The 16953-nt window shown below is 36.6% G+C and overlaps 2 protein-coding genes across 2 annotated transcripts; one reads left to right on the top strand and one right to left on the bottom strand.

The window, feature by feature from the left end:
* Positions 1 to 981: 981 nt before the first annotated feature.
* On the bottom strand, positions 982 to 1363 carry LOC106302381. Its single transcript, XM_013738901.1, has one exon. It carries the CDS (start codon positions 1331 to 1333, stop codon positions 1031 to 1033), a length of 303 nt encoding a protein of 100 aa, XP_013594355.1. The 5' UTR covers positions 1334 to 1363; the 3' UTR covers positions 982 to 1030.
* A 5364-nt stretch (positions 1364 to 6727) lies between these two features.
* Positions 6728 to 9103, top strand: LOC106327318 (magnesium transporter MRS2-3-like). Its single transcript, XM_013765449.1, has 6 exons — positions 6728 to 7167; positions 7514 to 7681; positions 7772 to 7900; positions 8011 to 8165; positions 8259 to 8448; positions 8539 to 9103. Exons 1-6 carry the CDS (start codon positions 6772 to 6774, stop codon positions 8824 to 8826), a joined length of 1326 nt encoding a protein of 441 aa, XP_013620903.1. The 5' UTR covers positions 6728 to 6771; the 3' UTR covers positions 8827 to 9103.
* The last annotated feature ends 7850 nt before the right edge of the window (positions 9104 to 16953 follow it).

The following is a 16953-nucleotide window of genomic DNA, read 5'->3' as shown; positions in this document are numbered from 1 at the left end:
TTCCGTCGGAATGTCCGTCAGAATATCGCTGTTTTCTTGTAGTGAACATCCGATGTGGGACCTTTGTCCTTAATACGCCCACTCGAGATGATGGCTCTTTGAACATCAATCACGGAATGCTTGAGCAATGATCGATGGACCGACTTTGGACTGGATCGATAATAGATCGGGTTGGACTGCGTGGATCGGGCTCTGATACCATGTTAAGCTAGATGGACTTCCAACCTAAAACTAATCGGTGATAAGTGGAGTGCCCCATCTATCTTATATACTAATAAGAATCTATTCCAACATCCGATGTGGGATCTTTCTCCCTAATATGAGCAATTTCAAAACATTCGCTAACCCTCCCTCTTTTTTTACTTTCTTCTCTGTCTTCTACTCAGTGTGAGGCTCAAGAAAAAAAACATTTGTTTTGCCACATCCCTCCAACTGCTTACACAGGGATTATACTTCTTCTTTTCAGCAGAACTGGTCTGTGATGAACGTCTCTTCGCACTTTCCCCACACCCATTTCCTCTAGAAGCTTGAAAACAATACTTGATCATAATTCATCCATTGCCACTAACAATGACTCTTGTGAGGTTTGTGTCAGAAACAACAGAGACAGATAAGAAGAAAGAAAGCTGTGTTTCTCAACCCTGTAGCATACAGAGAGAAGAAAACTGGTGGAATCTAATGTGTTTAAGTTTCGAATATGTTCATAATGAAGAAAGCCTTCAATGTTTTCTGTTGTAAAATGCCCTACTGCGGGTCTTTCATCCTTGAGTGCCAAGCAAGCAACAGATCATTCCTCTGCTATTACTCATTGTTTTGTTTTGACAGTTCTCTTTACTATTATTCTTGGTCATTCTTTTTTGTTGTTGAATACAATAAGTCAGTTAAACCAAAACAATCAATTTTATATTGTATTTAATTCATACAATACATTATTATAATAAATAAATAAATTAATTAAAACAAATTCATATAACTGGTATCTACAATTTGATTTCAGATTATAAAACTGTTTTTTCTTTCTGACAGAAGCTCATCGTCTATCTGCATGCTGAAGCTTTGTTGCTATATCCTGAGAAGAAGAATCTTCATTCACAGAATCTTGACCAAAACCTGATGATGATGTCTGATCAAACATATCCATTATCACAGGTGGCTTGTACTCTGATCTTGTTCGACGGTGAGAAGATCCCTGAAATGAAGAAGAACCTTCTTGTCCCATCATTAATGGTCGGTAGCCTCGGCTAGATCCTACAGACAACGACCGATACCCCTGATCTTGTGGCTTATGGTCTTTCTTGATAGCATGAATCAGATATGGAATCAACCCCTCCATTTAAAACTCTCTGTTTCTATGTGAAAAATATCTTACAGAAACCCAATATTTATATTATGCGACATAAGAAGAATCAAACTTGTCTTTGTATAGAATTGACTACTGTTGGATCAAATCTATGGATAAGTGACCCTGTTGGTGGTATTATACCAACTTTTTATTTAGGCTATAGTCATGATTGATGATAGCGTTACAGAATTGACCTTGACAATAAGAACTTTAACATAACTGTAATAGAAAATGTGTGGGGTCCTTAAGTTAGAGATGCAGATCTTCAATGTCTCTTAAGTGGATGGTTCCACAGTTCCAGGACCTCTCTTGTCGTCAGGATGGTTCACGACTAGCTGCCCGCAGGCTCGACTGATATCCTGACCCATTTCTTTGCGAACCCTGGTTCGGATATTGTAGGTTGGATTTTCTGGAAAGTCGGGATTCTGAATCACGTACGTACTTCCAGATTGGAACCACGAAATTAGGGTTTATTCCCGCTGACTCGAACTCCGATTTGATTTCAACTTCATCGATTTTCCTTACGAGTTTTAACTATATCAGCTCTCCGCCGTCGTCGTCGTTAAGTTGCGCCGGTGAAAAGTCGCGTCACTGATTTATAAAGCCCTAAACCGTCCCAGAACCGGCCTCTCAACATTCTTCCTCTCTAAATCCCTCCCCTGTAACTTCCTCCGTACTATTTCCTCTACCCCCATCTCCGCCCCCTATAACCGTCGCCACTCAAACTGCTCCTGAAATTTCCAAACTCCTTTTCTTGCCTCAAAGTCCTTCTGACAAACCCTTTAAACCCTCACTAAAAAGAACCCGTTCTTCTCCCTCTCTGTCTCCTCCCCAAAGCTCTTTTGTCTCACTAAAATCTCCAATACCCAAACCTGTCTCCCCTTTTTTTCATGAAGGGTTAGCTACTTTTTTAACCTCCACTCCTACTTTTAACCCCTTTTTGGTCCTTACTCCTGATCCTTTTCTCCAGCCTGCTGGGGACCCCCATCTCTCTTCCTAATGAGTATCAAACTCTTTTTTTGGAACGTTCGTGGTCTGAATGACCCGAACAAACATCGGACTTTTATTAATTGGCTCAATAGCCATAGACCCATTTTTGGTGCAATCTTGGAAACACATATAAAGGAACTTTCGTTGGTGCAGCTGATGGCTACAGTCTGCAGAGGCTGGCACTATCAATCTAATCATGCGTCTGATGAGGATGGGAGAATCATTCTGATATGGAAAGACCCTGTTAAGATGCGTGTTTTGTCCCAATCTCGCCAGATGATAACGTGTGAGCTAAGTATCCCTGGCAGCCCCACCTTCATTTACTCAGTAGTGTATGCTTCTAACACAAGTGAGGAACGCAATGACCTATGGGTGGAGCTCCTCAATCTTCAGCCATCCCTGAACCTTGATAATAAGCCGTGGTTTGTTGGTGGTGACTTCAACCAGATCCTACGCATTGAGGAGCACTCGGCCTTCAATGAAAACACTAGCCTGGCTAACATCTATCAGTTTCGTGATTGTCTTCTCCAACTAGAAGTGTTCGACCTCCGTTATCTAGGACCAACTCATACTTGGTCGAACAAGCAGCCTCTTACTCCGGTTGCAAAAAAGCTTGATAGATGTCTGTGTAATAGCAATGTGATCACCTCCTTCCCCCATGCCTCTGCAACCTTTCTCCCCCCTGAAATGTCTGACCATGCCCCATGTCTCATTGACCTAGCCTATCAACTCCCTAGAGCCGGTACCAAGCCTTTTAAGTTCCAGAACTACCTAACTAAACACCCGAGCTTCACTGAGGTGGTTCGAGATGCTTGGTTCGAAGCCGGAAGTGTTGCTGCCAACCTTGCGTCACTGTGTTGGAAACTGAAAAACATAAAGAGAAGTTTAAAGCAACTAAATACAGAGAATTTCTCACAAATAGAAGAGAGAGTGAAAGAAACTCACCGTTTGTTGCAACTTGCGCAGGTACAATCACTGGAGGCTCCAACTCCTGAGAATTTTGCTGAGGAAAAAGACTTAAATACCCGATGGCAGTTCCTGAGACAAATCGAGGAGTGCTACTTTAGGCAAAAGTCGCGAATCAACTGGCTAAAATAGGGGGATTTGAACACTAACTACTTCTACCGTGTATGCTTATCAAGGGCTAGCTACAATGCTGTGAGATCATTCTTACTACAGTCGGGAGCTATCATTACTGACCCGCTGCAAATGAGTGCGCATGCTGTTGGACACTTTGCTTCTGTGCTGGGGCCTGATCAACTTCCTTTCTATCTGTACACACCTTCTGATTGGTTTCATGGGTTGACTCCCTTCCAATTCAGCTTGATACAGACATAAAAGATCCTGATTATGCCTTCCTCTACTGAGATTACAAAGGTTCTGTTCTCTATGAATCCTAACAAAGCACCGGGTCCGGATGGGCTTAACTCTGCGTTCTTCATAGGCGCCTGGAGTGTCTTGGGCAGTGAGGTCATAAATGCTATCACCAGTTTCTTCAATTCTGGGTTCCTGCCAAAGACCACTAACTCTACCATTCTAACGTTAGTCCCTAAGTTCACAGGAGCATCGAAAATAACTGAGTACCGTCCTATAGCTTGCCTCAATACTGTCTACAAAACCATCTCGCGCTTGCTTGTTCACCGGCTGAAGCCAACACTCAAAGACTTGATAGTCCCAAATCAGACGGCGTTTGTGGAGGGTCGGCTGCTACTGGAGAATACGGTATTAGCGAGTGAGTTAGTCAATGGTTACCACAAGAACAAGGGTCCAAAGCGAATTACCATCAAAGTCGATATCGCGAAAGCGTTTGACACTTTGTCGTGGGAATTTCTCTTTGCGGCGCTTCAGAGCTACAACTTTCCTCCACCATTCATCTCTCTCCTACGTGCTTGTGTCTGTACAACGACCTACACAGTTGGTTACAATGGCACGGTCAACGGGTTTTTTAAAGGGAAACGTGGGTTAAGGCAGGGAGATCCCTTGTCTCCGTACCTCTTCGTGATTGCAATGAATTGCCTTTCTCTAATGCTGAATCAGGAGGCTCGGTCGGGACAACTACCTTACCACCATAGATGCCATATAACGAGACTTACCCACTTATCCTTCACTGATGATCTTTTGATTTTCATCGATGGTTCAATAGAATCTGTTCAGAGAGTGCTGCAAGTCCTCCATGAGTTTGAACTCCGTTCTGGTCTTGCGGTCAGTCTTCAAAAGTCTTCTTTCTTCTCCTCTGGACTTTCGGAAGCCGAGGTATAGCCTCCACTGGAATGCCGAATGCTTCTCTCCCTATGCGCTATCTAGGTGTCCCAATGGTAACTAAGAAGCTAACGCTCCTGAATTGTGAGCCCCTAATCCACCAGGTGAAGACGCGACTCTCTTCTTGGTCAGCGAAGTATCTCTCCTTTTCTGGTAGGCTCCTGTTGATCAAGACGGTTATTTCGGGTATTACAACATTTTGGTGCTCCTCCTTCATCCTCCCTAAAGCTTGTATAAAACGTATCAATTCACTCTGTGGTATATTCCTATGGAATGGTACAGCTGAGGGTCATCACTCGGCCAGAGTTGGTTGGGAACAAGTAACACTTACTAAAGAACAGGGGGGACTAGGAATCAAGGACTTATATACTTGGAATCGAGCATGCATCCTCAAACTTATCTGGTTGCTTTTCTTCAAGCCGAACTCCGTGTGGGTATGTTGGTTCAAGGAAGTGGTGCTCAAAGGCTCCTTATCAAACTATTGGTCAGTCAACACAAGTGCTTCGAATTCATGGTTGGCTAATAAGTTGATCAAAAGCAGGGACTTAGTCTTCCCCCTCATTAAGCGTCGACTGGGCAATGGTCTAGATACTAGGTTCTGGTACGACAACTGGTCCCCTTTTGGTAACCTCTCAAATTTCCTTAGTGCCACAACTCGACGGCTAGGAATCCCCAAAGATGCAACTGTTGCCTCCCTGTTCACTGGCTCTCACTGGACACTCCCTCCTGCACGAACAGAGAATCAACTTGAATTTCAAATCTATCTCACAACTGTCTCACTCACAACGGTAGAAGATTCATACGAGTGGGAGGTCAATGGAAGAAGCGGCGAGAAATTCAGAACAGGAGACATCTACACTTACATCATTGGAACCCGTCAGACTGTCTCTTGGGCTCCGGTGGTGTGGTGCTCGTTTGGGATTCCTAGACAAAGCTTCTTAACATGGTTGGTTGTTTTGGATAGGTGCCCTACAAGAGACAGACTCATTCGATGGGGACTTGAGGGAATTGACCCCGCCTGCTTACTTTGCAATTCTCATGCTGAAACAAGGAACCACTTGTACTTCGATTTCTCCTTCAGTCGTCGGCTTTGGAGCGTGATCTCTACTCGATGTCAATTACAACTTACTACAAACTGGGATTCCATACTCCTTTGCCTTCAACAGCTCTCGGGGAATAGAGACTTGCGGCGACTGACGCTGCTTGCGTTTCAAGCCTCAATCTACTGGCTCTGGAATGAGAGAAACACTAGGCTTCACCATCAAACTTTCAGATCAACAGACACTCTTCTCAATCTGATTGATAGACAGGTCAGGAACAAGATCCAATCACTCCGACGAACGAATGGTCGTGCGTGCTCTGCGATGATGCAGCTCTGGTTCCTCCACCCATAGACTCCTCGTAATCACCAACTCCCTCTGCAACCCAACTAAGTTCCCAATTATGTGTTTTTCCATTATGTGACACTGGGTTAAGCCCGTAAAAACAAACACTAAAGCCTTCTTAGGTTGTAATGTTTTCTTTTCTTTTGTCTTTAATATGAAAGCCCAGTTACAAAAAAATTCAAACACAAACTCGGAAGAAAAGTTAAGCCCGCTTTGGTGTAACTGAATCAGAGATCCAAACCGAATCTAACGGAAAAATCTGAATCCATACCAGATTCGATTTGGAAAAATATATTGTAAGATTATATTTAAGTCGTTATCCCAACCTATCTAAATTCAAACATATATCTACAAAAAAAGTTGGAAAATCTAGAAAAAAAAAACAAAAAATGAACCCAAATATAAGAATTAGTATTCGAAAAGAGTAAATGTAAATAAAATAACGCAAATAATTAATATTTAATTTAATATTTTAAAAATCTGAATTTGAAATTATCATTAAAACCTACCGAAAATATTATGAGTCGAATTTGAATGTAAAATGAACTTAATAGGTTGACAAAAAAAAAGAAAAAATATAAAATCTATTGGAACACGAACACATCAGGAATTTCAATGAAGCCTAAAAAACTACGCCAAACCCGGTTTAACTTCGAGGGAAACGCTAAACCCGGTTTAATTTTGGCAACCATTTGGCTATAAATACTCAATTTCTAGATTAATCAAGACTTTGACATATAACCCTGCGAGAACTGCTGAATCTACCTGATCACATCAACAACGTACGCAGCAGCCATGAGAGGCCCTAGACCCGAAGATTTCGACTCGAACGCCGGCCAGCCGAGGCCTACGTTCCCCGCGGGTGGTAGCCGGAAGAAAGGCAAGGGCGTGAGGACGTGGCTGGTGCTTTGGTCGTCGGGGAAGGAGCAAGCGACGGAAGCCGGAAAACACACCATCATGCGTCGAACTGGCTTGCCGGCGCGTGATCTCCGGATCCTAGATCCGCTGTTGTCGTATCCGTCTACCGTTCTAGGTCGCGAGAGAGCGATCGTCATCAATCTGGAGCATATCAAGGCGATCATCACGGGGCAAGAGGTTTTGATTCTGAATTGGAAGGATCCTTCGGTGGCGCCGTTCATCGAGGAGTTGCAGAGGAGGATTAGGTGTCACCATCACGCCACTAAACCTCAGGTAGTTGTAGGGAAATTAGGGTTTGCTTTTCACTGTTAGTTTTGGAACGTATGGCTAATTGTATTGTTTGGTATATGATCAATACAACAGTTGTATTGATTGTGTCAGAGGTTTCAGTTCGAGTGACCGCTGGTAAGAAATTAATATTATATATTGTGGTTTCGAGCCTGGGAGATTATGGGCTCAGGTAGTTGTACACGGAAATTAGGGTTTGGTTTAAAGGAGTAGCTGGCTTTAGAAGCGTGTGGATAATTGTATTGTCTGTTATATGATCACTAATGTCGTTTTGAGAGATGATGTGATTGTCTATTTTTACTTTGGTTACTTTGCATCTTTATGTGTAAAGGAGGGAGCCGCACTAGGAGAAGCTGGAACGTCACAATTGTCTGGGGAGGAAGCCAGGAAGGAGAAGAAGCGAAGCCTTGGGAATCAAGATGGATCTAAGGTTCTTCCTTTTGAGTTTGTTGCTCTCGAAGCTTGTCTTGAAGCTGCCATCACCAGTTTGGAAAGTGAGGTAATATACTTATGGTCAAGACTCTAATACACTGTGGATTTTGTTTCTATTTTTGTATGGTATTTCCATTTGCTCTTTAATCTGATGTAGGCCGTCAGATTGGAGTTAGAGGCTCATCCAGCGTTGGATAAGCTTACTATCAAGATCAGTACCCTCAACTTGGAGCGGGTTCGACAGATTAAGAGTAGGCTTGTTGCAATAACTGGGCGTGTTCAGAAGGTGTTATGATGACGACTCCTTTGATCTTATTGATAGACAAATCTTGTTTCTTTTGGTCACCATATGCTGCCTCCTCTATACTTAACCCTTCTTTCGCTTCACTTGCGTAGGTTAGGGACGAACTAGAAAAACTCCTAAACGATGATGAAGATATGGCTGAGATGTATCTTACAGATAAGTTAGCTCAGAAGCTTGAGAATTCGTCCGCCTCCTCTACTAGTGATACCGTCGTGGTTGATCTTCCTGAAGGAGACGAGGATGACAGGCATGTAGCAGACTCTTTTGAACATGCTACCTTAGGTTCACACTTAGTTAAAGCTTAGCATCTTCCTTTTTTTTTTTACCATGACCTTGCCAGGTTTCGTGCCGAAGTTTCGTCTGAAAGCTGCCATCGAGGAAGTGACGCTCACAACCTTCTAATGAGAGCTCATAGCGCACTTAGCTCAACCCCGAGTGGCATGACCAACAAGCTCAATGTGCAAGAGCTTGAAATGCTTTTGGAAGCATATTTCGTGCAAATTGATGGTACACTGAACAAACTATCAACTGTAAGTGATGATGTACACAGTTGCTTTAGTACTTATCAGACACAGTAGATACTCTGTTGTTCTTATACATTATTGTGTTTGCTGGTAAAGCTAAAGGAATACGTGGATGACACGGAGGACTACATCAACATAATGCTAGATGACAAACAGAATAATCTTCTGCAGATGGGGGTGATGCTAACAACGGCAGGACTGGTGATGAGTCTCTTTATCGCGGTTGCGGGAGTCTTCGGGATGAACATAAACATAGAGCTGTTCAATGATGAAGTAGCTGGTCCGGGGAGATTCATTTGGACAGTGGTTGGAGGTACGGCAGGAAGTTTATTCCTCTATTTTGGTGCCATCGGATGGTATAAGCATAGTCGTTTGCTTGAATGAGTCAATGAAAACATAGTGGGAGGATATTGTCTTTTTTTTTTCTTATTTATTGGTCTAATTACACTTCCAAACTTTTAGTCTCATTATTTGCTTAATAAAGCAGAGGAAATTGGAAATGACATGATTTTCTTCATTATTATCTTCACATCTTTGCAAAATTTTGATAATGCATATTAGTTCCATGAGAGTGACTTCACCCAAGGAGCATTCTCTAGGAAACGGCCGGCCTTTAGGGAGAAGAAACTAACAGAGGAATCTAGGAACCACACAGACAAAACAAGAACTGATGAGGCAAAAGACACTAATCTAAACTGTCGCAGACACAACAACTGGAGAAGCAATATGCTTTCAGAAAGACATGGAAGACAAGGAAAGGGAAGAGACAGTGTGGAACAGAGATGATGAAAGAGTTGCAGGAAGCAGACTGAGTCATCAAACTGCTGACAGAGACGGAGTCAACAGAAATGGACGAAGTGGGTTTCTTGGAAGCTGGACAAGGGTTGAGAAGAAATGGGACCATGACTTGTTCGAGTAGGCGAACAAGAGTCCGGCCAGAGCGAACGAGGACGAGCAGGTTGCAAAAGTCGAAGCTTTGTTGGCTTCTTAGAACTGCATTTGCCTCTCGAATCTTTTAATCTTACAGTTTGCAAATGTATAAAAATGATTTCTGAGTTTATAAAATGGTAGTAGTACTATTCGAGCAAAGCCTTATCGGTTTAAGGATAACCGATAATACATTCTCTAACAGGATCCTTATTATTGGATTAAAGTAAGACTAACTCGAGATGTCTACCATTGAAAGTCCACCAAACACATAATCTTCACTAATTATTATTCCTCTTCAATCATATGAATGAGTCATCTTATCAATTATCATTGGCGAACCTACATTGCTCAAGAAGGTGGCAAGTGCCCCCACAAAATTTTCAAAGTTTGTTAAATATGTTTAAACTTTGATTATTTTTCTTTTAGTAAATAACATTTTTACCTATACTTTTTAAGTTTATGTAAGATTTGCCCCCACAAGAAAATAATTCTACATTAGCCACTGATCTTATAAGTTTCAATATTGTTTTCCTTCGATATTTTTTCAGAAACTATACATATATATCACAATACTTGATCTCCTGAATCACACACAAACGATATGCAAAAAAATCTGAGAAAAAATTAGAAATATATATATATATATATATGCTATTAGGAAAGAGCTCGTTGGCCAGGACGATCAGCGAGCTTCAAGGTTCTTATTGATGAGATCTCTGGTCTTACTTACTACGTATCTCAACCCTGACGCTGCTGCTTTTATCCATTTTGATGTAAGGTTTCTTCTTCTTCCTCCTCAACAAACCCACCTTTGACTTTATAGTCTCCACCAAGCTATCCAAGTAATCCAACTGTAGTCCCAGCATCACTTCTTCTCGATCTATTCTCTCTATAGAACCCTAAGACTGGAGATTTTGTAGTCGCAGCTCCTCAGACATATGCCAACGTTTGTGTGTTTGATAAATACTGTAAAAACAAATGCTACACTACTTTTGAGTTCTTCAATCTCACGCCTTGTAATGTTGTTTTTTTATGGAACATAACGTAGAAAATATGGCTTTGAAATTGAGATATTATTTTCATAGTTGCCACTAGTTGTCCGTCTTTGACCTTTTTAACATTTAAATAGCCAACTACTGCTGATGCGACCAGCTACGCCTACCACATTGGCTTTTGTCAACAATCACATTTACATGCGTATACATTTACACACAGAATACAAAAGGAGTCTCTTATCTTTTCATTTGTCGCCCACATTACATGCATGAATGCATAAACCTTTGTTCGGAAATCACTACACGTTCAATTGAATAGAATATAATGCTGAATCAGTTAACCATACATTATAGATAGTTTAATTAGGATTAATTAGTTGTAAGATTTTTGTATTCATTTTGGGTTTATATATTAAATATGTGCATTTATACAAACTCAGAAGCTTCTTAAGAGTGGACTCAAACGGATAGCAGGTAAAGGGGAAACATTCTTGTAAGGACCAGCTTTGAGATTAAACACAAACAGAAGCGATGTGGCAATAATTATTGGTTGAAACTGCTAATCATGATTTGGCAGTCATAATGATGAATCATGAGATTCAAAATTATCAAGTTTGAACAAAGATTTTCTGAGATAATAAAAAGGGTCGAGCTAGAGAGCTTTGTTTGATACTTTTTGAAGAGAGCTGTCAAATACAGAGTTGTGTGAAGTTGAACAAGGTTTTTGAGAGTTGAACAAGTCAGGAAACTTGATTGTAAGATTAAGGTTGGGTAAATTAGAATTTTTTTTCTGTCGATTCACATGTTTGAGGTCGATCGAGTTAATCTAATTAAACAAATAGTGTAATTTGTTTAATAAATTTCTAATAAAAGACAACCGACATCGAGAGAATTGTGCATTGATTCTTTTTTTTATATTCGGTTTTCTTAGTTTCAACAATTGGTATCAGAACTTGTCACCTACCTAGATCTAGATATCTATAACAGGTTGAGGTCCTGCGACGAACATGGAAACAACAGAGTTTGTGGTGGTTCATAAATCACTCATGTTGGATCAAAACAACTTTAGAAACTTAAAGGTACACATGAGACAACGAATCAAATGGGTTGAGGATGACGTCTGGACTGCAATTGAAACATGATGGATAAATCCAACAATCTATACTAAAGAGAATGAGAAGATACCTAAACCTAAAAATAAGTAGACAAAAGCAGAAAAGCTGCAGTAAGACTCAATGCAAATGCGCTGTCAGAAATCTTCAAAGCAAGTAGTTCTGATCAATTTAAACTCGTGCATGGATGCTGTTCAACCAAGTTTGTGTGGAGCACACTTGTGGAATACTCTTAAAAGTGCGAGACTGGACTAATTGGCATCTTAGTTCGAGAACTTGAGAATGCTGAAGAAGAATCCATCATGGGTTTTAGCTCAAATTTGAGTTTTATTACAAATGAAGCAATTGTCCTTGGTAAGAACTTTAAGGATAAGAAACTGGCCAAGAAGCTGATACGAAGTCTTCTAGAGAAGTTTGCTTTTTGATAAGACATTGTTCATGAATGTCTAAATCGGAAAATGAACGAATGTGTTGAGTTGCTGACACAAAATTTCAAGAAAGATTTGAAGCAATCTGAGTGAGAAAGGCCACATAAGTAATTCTAACTCATACGGTGTTGTGATAGTTATGGGAATCATTTTTCTTCAAGATTTGACAATATCAAAGGAAGGCAAACATGTAATTTTCACTGCCATGATATGTGTAAGGGACACACTAAGGTTGAACGTTCAAATCTCCAAATATAAGTGATGATAAGCTTAATCTTGTAGCTCTTGTTGGAAAAGAAAGTGGTGAAGAACTTGAGACAGATTCTGATTCTGATCATGATGGATAAATAGATCTGAAGGTTGAATACTATAAGCTCTATAATAGTTGGGTTAAACTGAGCAATGAGAATCTGAACCTGCTCAAGAACAAGGCAACGCTAGAAGCTCAGATTAATATAGTGGAGATGGAAAAACCTGTGGCATCAAAGCTTGAAATGTTGACATTCAAGGTCTGATAATGAATTGCACATGCACACACAGCTGGGCATGAAAATACATGTGAGCTGGAATTAAAGATAAGTAAATTGACATATCTTTTGTCTACAAGAAAAGAGAAAAGCGGAAGTCTTGAACATAATGTGAATGACAACAACACGAAGATCAAGATGTTGAATAAAGGAACAAAGGATTTGGACACTCTCCTTACCATGGAACAGCCTGCAAAACAGAATTGGGGTCTTGGATACAAAGGTAATGGTGTATCAAGCTCTATAAGCAGTGGATCAAATCAAGCAGTCACTAATTTTGTTTTTGCTTAACCAGTTCATGATATTAAAGAAAGGGAGATTGAATCACATCAAACATGTTAAATAAGAAGGTACTTGTTGAACAGAAAAATTGGAAGGTCAAACAAGGATGCTACTTATGTGGGAAAAACATAGACACATCCAAAGAAACTGCTGATAGATAATGGTTTTTATGGATTTTTGACCAAGATATAAGTCTGGTTTTAGAGTCTTTTATGTATGTTTCGAGTTGTTTATGACTCATTGTAGGCTCATATACGTTTTGGACAAGATTGAAGATTCTGGAGCTTTTTGGAACTTGGGAATAATTGAAACTGAAACCTTGAAATTGTAATTAATCTTTGGAATTAGTGTCGATAGATAATACATTCTTTACCATTTGATATCAACGAACCATTTGGAAATCATAAAGAAAAGAAAAGAAAACTAGGAAAAGATGGTAGACAAACACTTTTTCGTTTTCAGGTTCACGTGCCAAAATTATGGTACAATTGGATTTTAGTTTCATAATAGATCATTTTTCATGAAAATAGTACATATTTCATCAAACACTATTATGAATTAATTTCAAAAATATAAAATATATTTTACCTTCCACATTTTACTAGTTATTGGTATGGAAATGATTAATATAAGAATCTATACTATTATCTGACAAATGAATTAGCTTACTTGTCATGTTTTCAATTATTTTAGGCTATTTTCTCATTTGTCATATTATTTTGCTTATTTTCATGTTTTTATTAATTCTTAGAAGCTATTTTATCATATTTTCCATGATTTTAGGTTGATTCATTAGTTTTAATAATTAATTTGAGAAATTGCTTAAACTATCATATTCCTAACACCACTTTCATGTTTACTTTAACCTCATTTACCCTCACTTTTAAAGAGGTAAATAGACACTTATAACCATGGGGAATTTTCATGTTTGAGGGGTGGGGTTTTGGAAGATGTGGTTTTGGATTTTAATAAAATTATAAATAAATGCTTATTTTTTATAAAAATAAATTAAAAAAGTTTCAAACATAATTTTTGAATTCAACAAAAAAATTGAAATAAAAAAAATTCAAAAAGAAATAAGTAAAAAAGATTGAATTTGAAATCATATAATTCGGAAACTATATTATTATTTTTATTTAAATAATTATTTATATTTATATATCTATAAAGCAAGGGTATAAGAGTTTTTTTGCCTCTTTAATGAAGAATGTATTTGTAAAAATGTTGTTTAATGAAGGTAAACATGAATCATGGTACCAACAATGTGGTAAACTTGAAATTCCCCAAATAATTTTTGAATTGTTGGTTTTTAAACAATTTGAGTGATCATTTAATAAATATTTTTATTATATTCATGATAATTATTAACATGTATTATCAACTTTTAGTAATAATTTTATATATCATGGTCATCTTGTGTTTACTTTAATATTAAATCATATAATTTTTTTCTTGAGTTACTTTAAAAATCTTACTTTTCATGTTTTCCATAATTTTAGATTATTTTTTTATTTTTCATGTTTTTATTAGTTTTAGAAGCTTATTTGTCACATTTTCCATAATTTTAGGTTTAATAATTAGTTTTAATAAATAATTTTGAATTGTTAGTTTTAATTTTTTTTTGACTGAGTATTTAATAAATATTTTTATTATATTGACGATATTATTAACGGGTATTATCAAATTTTGACAGTAATTATATAGACATGTTCATCTTGTGTTTACTTTAGTAATATTAAATCGTATAATATTTTCTTTATTTTCTTGAGATGTTCATTTTTAATCGTTTATTAACCTGTTACTAATAAATTTAAGTTTATACTATTATTTGAAACTTTATTTAATATGTAAATATGATGATTATAATAGAATTCTAAATATTTGGTTCAATCCAATTTTTAAAATCATATTTGTTATAGCATATGTGCGTAATATACACTAATTAATTTGTAAGAAATTTTAATTAGTGACAACTCTATCATATGTAAGTACTGTATACTATGTTCATAATTTTATTATTGTTCTTTAGTCTTTATCAAAGAAAAATATATATACATAATGTGTTGGACATCATTGTAATGATCAAAATTTTTAAAGTCTTCATAAGTATAACACGCATAACACATATAATATAAATAATTAAATAAGTGGAAATAAGAGTTAGAATATAATTTTAGAATATATCTTCAAAAATGCGTGGATTAATGTTTTAATATGTATATATTAGCTTATTTTAAATTACTAATTTATAATTTGTTATAATTAAATAATATTGTATTTGATTGCAGTTTACATGATTTTCATCTTCATCGGAATATGAATATGTAGTTATAAGACAAAAAAAATATATCCCTAATGTTTTTTTCAAATTATCTGAATTTATTGATATATTTCATTAGAATCCTAATTTTATTAACGAATATATTATATTATATTTAATATAAAATAAAATAAACATACAATATCTTGAGAATGTTTAGTGGGATCTTCTATATTATATTTCAGAATGTCTTGAAATTAATCTAATATTGTTGATTAATTAGATACACAACTAAACTATACTTAGTCTTTCGTATTTCCAAGTATTATAATAGATACTTTTCAAACTTAAATATTAGATTTATATTACAATTCATGTATGGTAGTCCATTTAAAAAACAAAAACATTATATGGTATTTTCTCTCTATAGTTTTTACTTCTTTTTTTTCATAATTATGAGATACATGTATTAAGTTGATTAATATAGTGAAATAAATTTTAATGTTATTTTCCATTATTAGCCATTCAAAATTTCTCTATCGATTTTTAATCAACAGATTTAATTTACCAAAATTATTATAAATTCAAATATATACAAAAATTATTTACCATAAGTGTATTTATATGATATTATCCCGTGATATCGCGGGAAGTCATATAGTATAACTATTATTTTTAATCAAACAACGCTAATTCATCTATTGAATAAAAAATTATATCCGCTATAGAAGCTAGTGGTATAGGTCGAGATGTAACTTTGCTTGGACCGTTACTCGTAACTTCTCTCTTCACTCCAATATCTGTTACTAAAAAATGAACTAGGTGGAAATGTGTCATTGCTTGGACTGGTTGGAACCTTTCTCTTCACTGCGATATCTGCTATGAAATAATGAGATAGGTGGAGATGTGACATTGCTTGGATCCTTTCTTGGAATCTGTCTCTTAAAACCAACATCCGCTACAGAAGCGGTGGGGTAGATGGGCATGTTGGACCTCTTGGAACTTCTCTCATTACTTCACCATTAGAATCTTTTTTGATACATCATAATAAGAGTAAAAGAAAAAACTTTTGCGAGTGACTAAAGATAGCGTAAGAAATAAGAACTGAAGCAATACAACTTCAAATTTTTTTTTCATATTTTTGTTTTTGGTTGATAGATGAAAAAAAAAATGTATTAGTTAGATGCTTGAATCTAGGTATTTATAGTTCCTGTAAATGAAGATATATACCAAGACTATTTGGGAAAAATTCACTTGTAAAGTTAAATATCCAAAATAAAACTAATTCTGACAAATAAAATATTAGAATAGAAACACATGTATTTCTTCTGTATTTTATATCTTATTAGTATTTATTTTTGTTATCTACATCAATCAAATGAATGAACATGGAAATTTGTTGACAAAAAAACACATTTATGTATTTAAACCCAAATCTAATAAAAATAAATAAATATACATAAAGAGTTGAAACTTTATTCAAAGAAAATCTACAACTCATACCAAATCCAAATATTAAATCAATGATACACATTTTATTTTAATTAACAAGACCATCTTCGGTATTTGTGTTTAGTAATGATGATCTGATTTGAGTTCTAAATAATATTACAATCTGAAATGTTAGATCTAATATATAATGTAACTTTGATAAACAAAATCCCAATTTAGAAAATAATCTAAAAGATTCCAATTTACAAACGGGTAATTTAATCCTATACTTTTGTGTTTTGTCTAAACATGAATGAACATCAAATTTTCGTTAACCAAGCCATTTTAGCTATGTAAATAATCAACTGTTATAACGTCATTAACATGCTTAGCGTCATAAAAGAAATTAGATTTTGATCCGCATTTTTAAAGAGCAGGATTATCTTTTGTTGACAAATTTATTAACCCGTTTGTTTGTTCACTAATATGTTTAGACCCTGGCGTTCTGTTCGGTTACATATTTTTTGGTTTTCAGTTTGGTTCTGG

The sequence above is a fragment of the Brassica oleracea genome, chromosome C1, assembly GCF_000695525.1.
Source record: "Brassica oleracea var. oleracea cultivar TO1000 chromosome C1, BOL, whole genome shotgun sequence".
Classification (NCBI taxonomy): Eukaryota; Viridiplantae; Streptophyta; class Magnoliopsida; order Brassicales; family Brassicaceae; genus Brassica; species Brassica oleracea.
This window is presented reverse-complemented; position numbering and strand designations above follow the sequence as displayed.